General features: G+C 51.3%; 1 protein-coding gene across 4 annotated transcripts in view; it reads left to right on the forward strand.

The window, feature by feature from the left end:
- phactr3b (phosphatase and actin regulator 3b) overlaps nucleotides 1-12239 on the forward strand; it is a 42990-nt gene that overhangs the window by 6503 nt on the left and 24248 nt on the right. For 2 of the 4 annotated variants that reach the window (XM_086197848.1, XM_086197838.1), the window contains exons 2-7: nucleotides 8675-8833; nucleotides 8967-9041; nucleotides 9158-9298; nucleotides 10795-11025; nucleotides 11104-11311; nucleotides 11760-11950. In XM_086197848.1, the coding sequence (XP_086053974.1) occupies nucleotides 8675-8833; nucleotides 8967-9041; nucleotides 9158-9298; nucleotides 10795-11025; nucleotides 11104-11311; nucleotides 11760-11950 (1005 nt within the window). Of the gene's footprint in view, nucleotides 1-5801; nucleotides 5956-8674; nucleotides 8834-8966; nucleotides 9042-9157; nucleotides 9299-10794; nucleotides 11026-11103; nucleotides 11312-11759; nucleotides 11951-12239 lie in introns of those variants that run through there. The other 2 variants (XM_086197865.1, XM_086197856.1) reach the window with 2 other exon arrangements.

Raw genomic sequence — 12239 nt, forward strand, 5'->3', positions numbered from 1 at the left:
CTGATGCACAACCTCTGCCGGGCCACGGGAAAAACACGCCCCCTTCACACCTTAAACCGCTCCTGGGATGGAAAGCAGCAGGTTTGCTGAGATTGAAAAGGACAAAAAGTTTAGCTGGAGTTTGCCAGTTTTAAGCTTAAAAAATGAAAAGGAAAAATGTGACCAAAAATCAGAGTTTTGTGGGTAATCAGTTGTTAAGGGAGATCAGGAGATCAGCAGAGGAACCGTCTGTCAGACCAAACACACCACAGCTGAGAGTAGCTCCTTTGTAGCCCAGCAAGTACGGTGTTTTACAGAAGTACTATGTTTGAGATGCGTGTGATGCCGTGACACCGTCATGTCCTCGGTCACGTGACGCGTCCAGTGCTCAGAAGTGATGCAGCAGCCAGACGCTTCTGTTGAGGTGGATTCGGTTTTTGAGTAACCAAAGCCAAGTGAGCAGCCTGTGAGTATCGAAGTACACGTGTGACTTCCTCCCACCTCTGCCTGAGACTGAGAGACAGGGACTGAAATAAGCTTTGGTGTTAGCCAGAGGACGTTGAAATGAAAAATTCCATGTACCACTTTTTTTTTTAACTCTGGGTATTTTTAGAGCTGATGAATCTCCTCAGTTAGTCTTTCCTTTGTCGCGTCTGTTTCAAAAGTGGAGCATCTGAGAGCAGTGACGAAGTATTTAGCGTGGACGGCATTGCAGTGATGAATGTGGAGCATTGCAGAAGACCGATGGCGGCTGTGAATGAGACAACAACCTTGCTGAGACGGGAGTCGCTGTGTTTGCCCTTCAGTCTTTGGTGCAGCATTGATTCTTATTTTTATGAGCTGGCCAAGAACGAGTGGCTCATTCAGAAGCTCCTCACTTTTTGTGCCAACTCATTGCTCTCTGCACTAAGCAGCGACGTCCCCGGGTCCCACTGGTTCACGGCCCCCGGAGAGCCGCGCAGCAACAAGACGAAACATGACATCACACTCCAATGATGACAGGACACATTGTTAGGGAGCGCCGTCCACAGATGCTGATGTCACACATCTGACCTCGGTCAGACCATCGGCCATTACTAATTAAACAGCTGATCAGTCTTTGATGTTTTTTCCTGTTCAGAACGGTGTCGGCACAGTCCTGAGCAGAGAGTTGCCAGAACTGAGGATGGGATCCCATCACTCGGGGCCAGGTGGTCCAGGGCAAGGTGGTCCAGGGCCAGGTGGTCCTGGCCACATGTGGCTGGGATGCCTCGTCGTCTGAGCTGCACAGGAGTGAAAATTATGTTGTGATTGTTGCACAATATCACAATATTTTGATTGCGCCACAATGGATCAGTGATGTCATGGGTGGTTGTCAACCGAGCTGCCCGCTCATCAGGGGTGGTTTGAGAAGTGTCAGCCTGAACTCAAGCGTAGAAACGCTCAGTGGCGTACAGTCGTGTGGGAGCTCACCTCAGGGAGCTTCGCCCTCACAGAGCAGAGGCTGACCTCTGACGGCTCGCCGTCGCTCCTCTGACTGGCTTGATTGAATGGCAGCACAGTGAGAAATCTACTCCATCCCCTCCCCCAGGACACACACACTGCCTCCCCTCCCCCAACAACGTGAGCATCTCCACACAACAACAGCATCATACATACAGTAGGACCCTTCCATGGCGCTCTGCGGGGTTCAGGTTCCCAGCACCACAGAGCGGTGGTGAGGCTCGGAAGAGATGAAGAGCTCGCTTTTCCTCCCACCTCACCGTCGTCACTCTTCTGCGTTGTCGGTTTGCGTTCAGCCTTCACTCAGACGAGGGTGGAGCCAAGAGACGCTTCACTCAAAGAAAAAGCTCAGCAGGTCGACGTGAGAGCAGTGACGGGGCTCAGAAGGCTGCTGTGCTTGGACTGTCTGCCGGTGACACGTTATGTTTATGAATGATTCATGTGCTGACCTAATTCCTTTCAGAGGCAAGTGAGAGCAGTATGTTGCTCATGAGTACACACCAGAGCTTCCAGCTGATCCTTGTCCCACAGACAGGAGGGGCCTGCTGCCGCTGCAGAGCTGGGAGGTGTCTGATGGGCGAAGGGAAGACAAGAGCGTAGAGGCAGAAGACCCCCAAAGGGGCTCGTTCTGTTTTTGCTTCACCTCCGCCCTCTTCCACCGAGGTGGGGACAGAAACGTCTACGGGAGTATTTGCTCTTGATGACGGAGAATTAGGGCCTCAGTGAGGAAGAGAATATGTTTTGAAACCTTGAGAATAAAGTCGCAATTTTTGGAGAGAAAAGTCAAAATGAGGGGAAAATATAGAATTTTAGTCCATTATTTATTTGAGAGACGACATCAGAGCAGCAGTCTGCTGTTGAAGTGAGGGTGATGTATGTATGTGTGTGTATATACATACTGTATATACACACACATACAGTGTATATATATGTATACAGTATGTATGTATATATAGACAGACAACCATTGGCTCTCCCAGCCACGCCTACGGTCAATTTAGAGTCTGGATTAACCTGGTCCCTCTTGATGTCTTTGGACTGTGGAGGAAGCTGGAGTACCAGAGAGAACCCAGCAGGAACAGGGAGAACATGGAGACTCACCCAGAAAGACCCCGTGCTGCAGCCGGGGCTCCACCCACAACCTTCTTGCTGGGGGCCACAGGGAGGACCACTGCTCCACCCACAACCTTCTTGCTGGGGGCCACAGTGAGGACCACTGCTCCACCCACAACCTTCTTGCTGGGGGCCACAGTGAGGACCACTGCTTCACCCACAACCTTCTTGCTGGGGGCCACAGTGAGGACCACTGCTCCACCCACAACCTTCTTGCTGGGGGCCACAGTGAGGACCACTGCTTCACCCACAACCTTCTTGCTGGGGGCCACAGTGAGGACCACTGCTCCACCCACAACCTTCTTGCTGGGGGCCACAGTGAGGACCACTGCTCCACCCACAACCTTCTTGCTGGGGGCCACAGTGAGGACCACTGCTTCACCCACAACCTTCTTGCTGGGGGCCACAGTGAGGACCACTGCTCCACCGGGCTGCCCTGGGGAGTAATAATTATACTTACTTAATGAATAATCACATCCTAAAAATGCCTCCGTGGCTGTTGGACCTTCCCCCAACACGCAGTGAAGCGGTGGTGTGACTGTCCAAAAGAGTTACAGAAGACTGACTGGGCACCGATTTTAAGAATTATTTGGATTTTGTCAGTTAAACTCCTGAACCTCTCAAGTGTCACGTCCTGCTGCCAAATCAGCTGTAAAACATTGCGTGGTCAGCGAACAACTAACTTGGCATTTCGACCAAAAATCCCGCCATCATGTATCCTTAATGGCTACCATCCATCACTTTGAGCCGTGACTCCTTCGCACCTGATCACCCAGGCCTCCTCCGACCTTCAGAGGAATCCCGGGACCTGTTTTGTTTCCAGCTCACTCTCTCCCGCCGGCGACCGGCGCCTATTTGTCACAATGACACAATGTTGGCTTGTTGGCTGCACAGACCTGGACTGGTCCTGATGAATGAGTCAGCACAACTGCTGCAGCAGCGACTGCACGATTTTCGGGAGGTAAATGTTGGGCACCTGCGATGCTTGTTGATGATTTCCATTCCATCATTAGAGATTTCAGCAAGAGGGGATTGAAAACATGCAGGACAGCAGGACGAAGGTGCAAAAGGAGGTGACTCATGATCACAGTGTGACAACATCCAGTGATAAACCAGAGCAGTGATGCTGCACGGTGGAGCCGGACCAGGAGCGCAGCGGCTGTACGATGGGGTCGTGCACCTGTCGTTCCCGTCGCAGCGACGGGTGTTTGTTTTAGTTAGGAGGTCCCGTGAGGTGACAGCGACCTCAGCCAGGGGGGTCTGAGCTGAGGCATCTCATGTGATAGGATTAGGAGAAATTCCCTCAAGGCGTCCCAGAGGTATTGAGCTATGAACGTGGGACAGATGTCACACATGAGAGGTGACAGTGACCTTTGACCTCAAAAGCTTTTTCATTTCATCTGAAATTCCCTCAAGTTGCTTCGGTTCTCAACAGTTTTTCAGCACTTTTGTCATTTCATCCTCCAGCAACTTGAGCCGTCTTTGCAGGGCTGAGCGTCACTAATCAGACGTTTGTAAAGGCCCAGGCCCACAGCGGCTCTGAACCCGGTAACTCCCCTCTGGTTCAGGTTCCGTGTGACAGAAGCTCCCCCATCACGCAGGACGCGACCACATGGAAGGAATTTGCTACATTTCCCCCCCACACGCACTCCATAGACTGCTGATTCAGACTGGCTTTCCATCGTCTTGTTACAGTGCAGCCCCCCCCCCCCCACACACACACACACACATCATTTACAGTGAGAATGAAAAACGAGGACCTTTTTTAGGCCAAGCTGGAAATATTATTAGAAATTTATGAGATCTCCCTCCGCCCAAGCCTCAGTCTGTGCGTTTCTCTCCCCGCTACAGAGTATGGCGCCAGTTCTCGTGAAACTCGGTGGAGAGGTGCAGCCACGGGCCGAGGAGGGTCTCGTCACCATTCCAGGCTAATCCAGACATTTTTACCTCCCTGATCACAGTAATAAATGTGTAAATGTGTGAAGCCCCGCCCCTCGGGGGTGGAGCAGGTTGTCCGCTCGGTCAGGACTCCTTTGGTGCTCCTTGGCCCTGAGTGGATGAGGCGTCCACTTCATCACTAGTCCTGACAGGGAGAGCCAGCCTGTCACATTCTGCCTCTGTCACATGAGGACTGCAGCCACCGCCTCCTCACCTTTGAGGTCAAGGGCCAGGGGTCCCAGTTTGTGCCTGACCCTATTAGGTGAACTCTTGTAAATATCCAATGAGACGTGGCGTGCTGACTGACTAGCCTCCATCTTTGTTTACAGTCTTACTGCTGGCACGTCCCGGAGGACGATTCCAGCGCTGACTCTCGCCGGCGCTGGTGATGCTGAGCCCTTCCTGCCGTTCACGTCTGAGTGGCCCTTCCAGGATCGATGGGAACCCACACAGGCTCTGTTTACATTCCAAGTGATGTGCTCTGAATTATTGATACTCGTCCCCTGGGCGACATGGAGGAAAATCGTTGTCTTTTTAAAACGCTCGTCTTTTGTCGTTAAAAGAGGCTTGTGAGTGAGTTTCATTTCAGCTTGTAGTTTCCTGAAGTAAAATAGCTGCTGGTGATGAAGTTGCCATGACGTTTTAGCAGCGCGGCCCCACGGACGGACCGTGGCGTCCGCTCACGGAGGTCGAGTCGTGTGGATTTTAACGATGCGTTGCACCCACATGACATGTGGTCGATGTTCTGAAACACTCGTCAGAATGAGCTGAAATGACTTTGGTGACTGACTTTTTCAATCCACACTCTGAGTGCAGCTACAAACTCCTAACAGTTTGCAGCGCAGGTGGAATCTACGGCAACGTGCAGGGTTTGTGTAGTGACGTTTGTGGACTTTGTGGACAGTTCTACTGCTAGCAGCACCATTAGTTTCAAGCTAAGAAACATGGCTGGCTCTTCCTGCATTTTGGAGTCACAAAGCATTGAAAAACACCTTCAGTGTCACGTTAGTAAATCGGGTATTCTTTCACAAAGTAAAACCATAACAATCAAACAGTTTCAGCTGATGGCGCGTTACTGGACGCAGTAACTGTAACGGCGTTACCTTCCATATTAACACGTCAATTCCTGCGGCTCAGCGCTTCTGTCGGGGGCGAGTGTTTGTTAGTTTAGTTGCCCTCTCGCGTCCGGAGAGGCGGAGTCCGCACGGCAGCAGCAGCGAGCTGCAGCTGTCAGCCGGTCCCCCCTCCCTCCCTCTCTCTCTCTCTCTCTCTCTCTCTCTCTCTCTCTCTCTCTCCCTCCCCCCGCCTCGTCCTCGCTGCTGAAGCAGCCCTTCACTCCTGCTGAAGCGGTGATTTCTTCCGTTCTTCTGCCGCTTGCCTCTGAACGCATGTGGGACGGCGGCGGCGGCTCGGCGGCGTGAGCGAGGCGGAGGACCGGCACACGTAAGTGTCCCTCTGAAACTCTCCAGAGAATCAAATCAGATGTTTAGGCAAACGTGCGGTTGGTGATGCTAAGACGGGCGAGCACTGTTTCCACCTCCGTCACTCTCGCGTAAACCAGATGGTACTTGATACTGTATTGATACTGTTCTGATACTGTAGATGTAACAGTATAACTCGCAGGATGTTCCAGATGTTGGTGTGTAGTACTCCAGGCTACTTCTACTACATCCCCCCGCACGTCCACGTTCACCCAAATCTAACACGAACAGCTTCGATAAATATTTCAACGCAACTCTCTGATTAAAAATGCAGCGGCTCCCTGACTGACGCCATGCATCACCACACGCTGGGCCGTGATTGGCTGCAGCTCTCCGTGCTTGTGTGTGGCAACAGCCTTCCATCCACCCAGCAACTCCCTATTCCTCATGCCATGGTGAGTCTCTGCCTCCCAGGGCCTGTTCTGCAGCATCCAGCATGGTTACCATGGCGATGGCAGCCTGACCCTGTGTGTGCTGCTACAGCTACTACACGCTTGACCTGAATTCCTCACCACGTCCTATGCAGGCAGACGTTACTCGGACAGGTGACCTGCTTCTGCTTGCTGGCACTGCGGAGGAGCTCCGGCGCTGAGAGGAAATGTCCTGCTGGATCACAAACAGCTGCTTGACCTTGTGTGGTTCCGCTGAGTGTTCACAGGCTTTTGCAGTAAAAATTCCCCTCCACAGCAGACGGGGGGGGGGGGGGGGGGGTGTCCCAAAGTGTGTGTGAGAACACCATGTTTATGTATAGAACCTACCTGCATCAGTGTGTCCACCTTGTGTTTGCTGGTGCTGATGCACGTCTGCTGGTGTTCATCTCAGATGTGCGACCGGGCCTTGTGAGTGAGTGTTGAAGGATACATGAGCAGATGTTGTGGATTTAGTGCGCGGAGGTGTCCGTGGAGCGATCCCTGCTCAGCCCACGGCTCAGCTGCAGGCTCCCCGAGGTGTCAGCTTGTTGTCAGAGCCAGACTGTGTAGGAGGGCCTATTTCTGTCCTCCCTCCAAGGAGCTTCTCTTGCTCTCTAACTCCGCTGCAACAGAACACAAGTCAGCCTCTCCGTCCGTCACGCCGGCAGCTCCTCCAGCACACAGACGGCTGCTTCAGGATGTCAGGCGCCTCTCTTCCTAGTCTCTGCTCAAGATGACCTGGCGAATTACATAACAGATCACCTGCATCTATTTCTGATCATCACTCCTGCATTGTCGAATTTCTGCTTCTCACAGACATCATGAACAATACAAAAAAGTCATTGAATTTGAAAACAGGGTTCTCCAGGCCTGGAAAACATTTGAAAAATAAATAAAACCACAAATTGGGAGGTTTTTTTATAGGGATATGTGATGTTGGTCTGATATTTTTAATGAAAATATCAGGGTTGTTATACTGATGGTTGATACTTACTGTACATGACTGTACAGTACTGTATATGACTTCATCATAGCAGATACTGGCAAAAAAAAATGAAAATGATGCATTCGCAGTAGCCTGTCTTCGTTGTTGGATGTGTGCGGGGACATTATGATGGGAACCTCTGGGTTTTTTGTTGGTACGTGAGCGGACGTCTGACAACTGAGTCGTGAAACTTTCCCTCAATCAAGGAAAAGTGGTGTGGGTTGAGGGTTAGGATGCGGAGGATCTGTGGTCTCCACCACGTGAAAGGGTTTTGCACTTCTTGAATCTTGTGTTAGGAAACTGGAAATCTTTGATATTTCCACTGTTGGCAAAGAAAACAAGTGCTTATTGAAAGACCTGACAAGGGAGGGAAGCGATCAGCGCGCGAGTCTCAGCGGGACGTTCTAAAAACAAACACGATGTCCTGTCAGCCGCTGCGTCGAGACTCATGCGGTTGAGTCGCTGCTGGAGGGGCAACACAGATGTGCAGGAGACAGGAGACAAACCTGCAGCCTGAAACTGGGACTGAAGCCTGCAGATGTCTGACCTTCACCAGACCTGATGGGATTTATTCGATCTCTTTTAGAAGTGTTTCATTGTGTGTGTGTGTGTTTGGGGGCGGTGGAGGTCTGGCTGCCCGGGAACCATGTGAGTCACACAGCAACAATGCCATTCTCTGTCTTACCCCAGCACTCGCTCCTTGAATCACTGCAAACTGTAGAGCCAGTGACCCACATCTGCTCCTGTCACATGACCAAGCGTCCCCCTGTTACAGTGGAGGGAATTGACAGGCGTCACTCCACATTACACTCACCTGTCACTGACATGTTGAGCACCTGAGGACTCCAGATTTAGGTCACCTGTGATTTCAGTTGGACTGATTCATTGTCCAGCTTTGGGACTCGTTACCTTTCTGTTGTGTTTTAAAGATGGAGGAAGCCTTGTCTGAGGAGCCGAGTGTCCAGCATGGCAGCAGCAGCAGCAGCAGCTCATTGTAGCATTTGTCAAAGGTTTGGACTATGAAGGCAGGGGAGCAGGTGGTCTGATAATTTGAGGGCCGGTTGTCCCCCCCGGCTGCTGCTGCTCGAGCTTCCTACTGGACCTCTAACTGCTCCTGATTCCTCCGCTGTAAACGTGTGAACGTGTTAGCGGGTTGGCAGCAAGCACAGCAGCCCGTGCCAAGGCTCAGGATGTGTGTGGGAATGTGAGTGAATGTGTTACAAAGTGTTCAGAGAGGTCGGCGGGCTAGCAGAGCGCTACCTGACTGCGCTCCTCTACCGTTGCAGATGTGATGGACCAGCAGAGGGTGCTGCATCCAGGCTGCCTGGTCTCAGGGGTTCGTACGCCTCCCGTGCGACGCAACAGCAAGCTGGCCAGCCTGGGACGCATCTTCAAGCCCTGGAAGTGGAGGAAAAAGAAAAATGAGAAACTGAAACCCTCGGCAGGTGAATGCGTGCGGTTGTCAGCTGTAATGTGTGTGTGTGTGTGTGGGGGGGGGGGGGGGGGCTGTCTCAGGGAGCGTGTTTTTATAGCCCACACTGTGACTGGGCTAGTTTCATAAATGCTTGTGCTGTTCAGTGGGGGAGAAGAAGGACGTTGCACGACAGAAGAGAGATGACCTGGTGAGGAGGAGCCCCGGGGACCTGGAGACAGGTGCAGACGCAGAGACGCATGCCGGAGCTCGACTCCCTTTTGACCACAGTCGGCTGTTTGAGCCACATGATGCCCTCATGCACCAATGACCCTCTCCTGCCTTCCTCTTTGCGCAGAGTCAGATCTGGCATGTGGGGGTAACGGTGAGGATGCAGACACGCCAACCCACTCGGACGGTGAGGAGCGAGACAATGAGCCCATGGCCCCGCTGGCGAGCACCATGGAGGACCTGGGCAGCGATCTAGAGGCCTCCACAGGTGTGATTCAGGGTGTGACTTTACATCATAAAACGTGATCATGTGCCAGTGGCTACTTCCTCTTTATTGACAAATCTGTCATTTAAGGTTTGCGAAGGCTCAGAATGCTGAGTGAGACAACTTGAGATTACATGGAAGGAAGTTTGAATCAAATTCTGATGGACAGTTTAGGGATCCATGCTACTGTTTTTCCCGTCTGTGGAAATATTAGTACTGTAGTTGGTGATGAGGCCCGGCGTGGCTCAGAGGTAGAGCGGCCATCTCGCAACCGAAGGGTCGCTGGTTTGATCCCCACTTCCCCCGGGGACCATGTCCAAGTGTCCTTGAGCAAGATACTGAACCCTTCATTACTCCTGATGGCCCTGTGATGGACTGGTGACCCGTCCAGGGTGAACCCCGCCTCTCACCTAGTGTCAGCTGGGATAGGCTCCACCCCCAACGACTCTTAGCAGATACGCAGAAGAAAATGGAGGGATGTATAGATGGATGAATGGATGATGGATGGATAGAAGGATGAATGGATAATGATAGAAGGATGAATGGATGTATAGATGGATGGATGGATAGAAGGATGATTGGATGTATAGATGGATGGATGGATAGAGGGATGAATGGATGGATAGATGAATGGATGGATGATAGAAGGATGGATGGATGGATAGAAGGATGAATGGATGTATAGATGAATGGATGGATGATAGAAGGATGGATGGATGGATAGAAGGATGAATGGATGTATAGATGGATGGATGTATAAATGGATGGATGATGGATGATAGATGAGTGGATGATAGATTGATGGATGTATAGATGGATGGATGATGGATGGATAGATGAATGGATGATAGATTGATTGATGGATGGATAGATGAATGGATGATAGATTGATTGATGGATGTATAGATGGATGGATGATGGATTGATTGATGGATGTATAGATGGATGGATGTATAGATGGATGGATGATAGATTGATTGATGGATGTATAGATGGATGGATGATGGATTGATTGATGGATGTATAGATGGATGGATGTATAGATGGATGGATGATAGATTGATTGATGGATGTATAGATGGATGGATGATGGATTGATTGATGGATGTATAGATGGATGGATGTATAGATGGATGGATGATAGATTGATTGATGGATGTATAGATGGATGGATGTATAAATGGATGGATGATGGATGTATAGATGGACGGATGGATGGATGTATAGATGGAGGGACAGTATTTTGGCTGGATCCTTCCTGGTGTTAGCTGAGGACGACTGCAGGCGGCTCAGATGGTGGAGGAGGTTTGTTGGAGGAGAGATGGGAGGGAAAACGAGTCCAGTTGAGCCTCATTGGACTTCCACCTGGACTCAGACTTTCTCCAACATTTCTCCTGCAGCACTCAGTGGCAGCAGCTGCAGTATCCATCTTTTTCCACTGGGTGGAGACAGAGACTTAAGAAACAAACGCATTGCTCTTGCTGTTGCTTCCTTTGCAGCACAAGATGTGACTGAAAATTCCAAGACAGCGGGAGACCCCAGCCAGAGTGAGGATGGAGATTATGACCACACCTCCCTGAGCGAGCCCAGCGACGAGCCGCCGATGGGGAAATCAGAAGCCGCTGAGGGCAAACAGGAAGCAGCCACAGCCAAGCTTCAGAGACGAGCCAGCACCCCTCCTGCACCCAGTCTGCCAGTCAAAGTGCTCACCAGACTGGGCAGCCTTGAGGGTGAGTCTTCCAGGGTGGGGGCCATGTAAAGCCCCTCCCATTTGCAGCAGCGTCTCACCTGGTGGTCTTCCCCCGCAGGTGCTCCACCAGTGCCAGTCAGAAAGTCCCCAGCCACCTTACCACGCAACTTCACTCTTCCCAAAGACCCACATGGCTCGCTGTTCAGAGGCCGCATCTCTACTCCTACTGGGTCCCCCCACTTGGGGGCGCTACACTCCCAGCTGCCCCCTAGCTGCATCATTGAGGAACTGCACCGAGCCCTGGCCACCAAACACAGACAGGACAGGTCAGAGTTTGACATTTCTAATCCTCTGTCTGTCCCCCTCCTGAGTTTAGACCCCCAACAGAAGCAGATGGATCCTGTTCCTATCGCCACAAGACCAGGAGTCCCCAAAGACCCCATCAGTCCCTTGTGCTTAGTCTAGGACTCCTAAGACTGTGGACTGAGAATATCAGCAGTCGCTGGGGCCTTTATCTTGCAACTTGACCTCTCACATATGTAATCAGTTTTTTTAAAAGACTTTTTTCTTCTTGCTCTGTTTTTTTCCTTTTGGTCCTGACCCAGAAGGGACAGGGGTTGGAGGGGATGTAGGAACCCAGATGTCATCAGAAAAACATGGCAGCAGTGGAATATCTCAGTGTCTTAGGAAAAGACTCGAGTCAGACTGAACCTCTAATTTGAAGACTTGCTTGCCTAACTGGAGTTCTTACTGTCTGGTGGTTTGTGACATCAGCTTCCAGATGAAGGAGGCGCGCTCGTCTCCGAAACGCAGGCAGGATGGCCGTCTGTCCCGCACATCCAGCACAGAGAGGGAACCTTCTGCAGAAGCAGAGACCAAGAAGGAGTCGGATGAGAACAAGGAGAACTGGCGCCTGGACGAGTACCTGAGCGACCAGGACAGCTGGAACGAGTCGGTGATCTCTGGTACGTGTCCAGCCTGTCAGAGGGTAACCATGCTGCAACACCTGTGTTGATGTTTGTTTACAGGGAGATTTACTGGTGTTGGGCTTCACCAGCCCTGGGACATCTGCTGTGGTGGCCTAATTCTTGGGAGGGGGGCGGGGGGGGGGGCTAGTATGAGCAAGGCATGATAATGACAGCAGTTATTTAACCTAGATATACTAAGGCTCACATTAAATAACAGACATTGGCAGAGCTGGCAGCAAGTATCTGAATACTAATACCATCTTTCTAACGTAGTATTTATATATGA

This window comes from Aulostomus chinensis, chromosome 3, assembly GCF_037954235.1.
Source record: "Aulostomus chinensis isolate RoL2024-O1b breed Wild chromosome 3, RoL_Achi_v1.0, whole genome shotgun sequence".
NCBI classification, from domain to species: domain Eukaryota; kingdom Metazoa; phylum Chordata; class Actinopteri; order Syngnathiformes; family Aulostomidae; genus Aulostomus; species Aulostomus chinensis.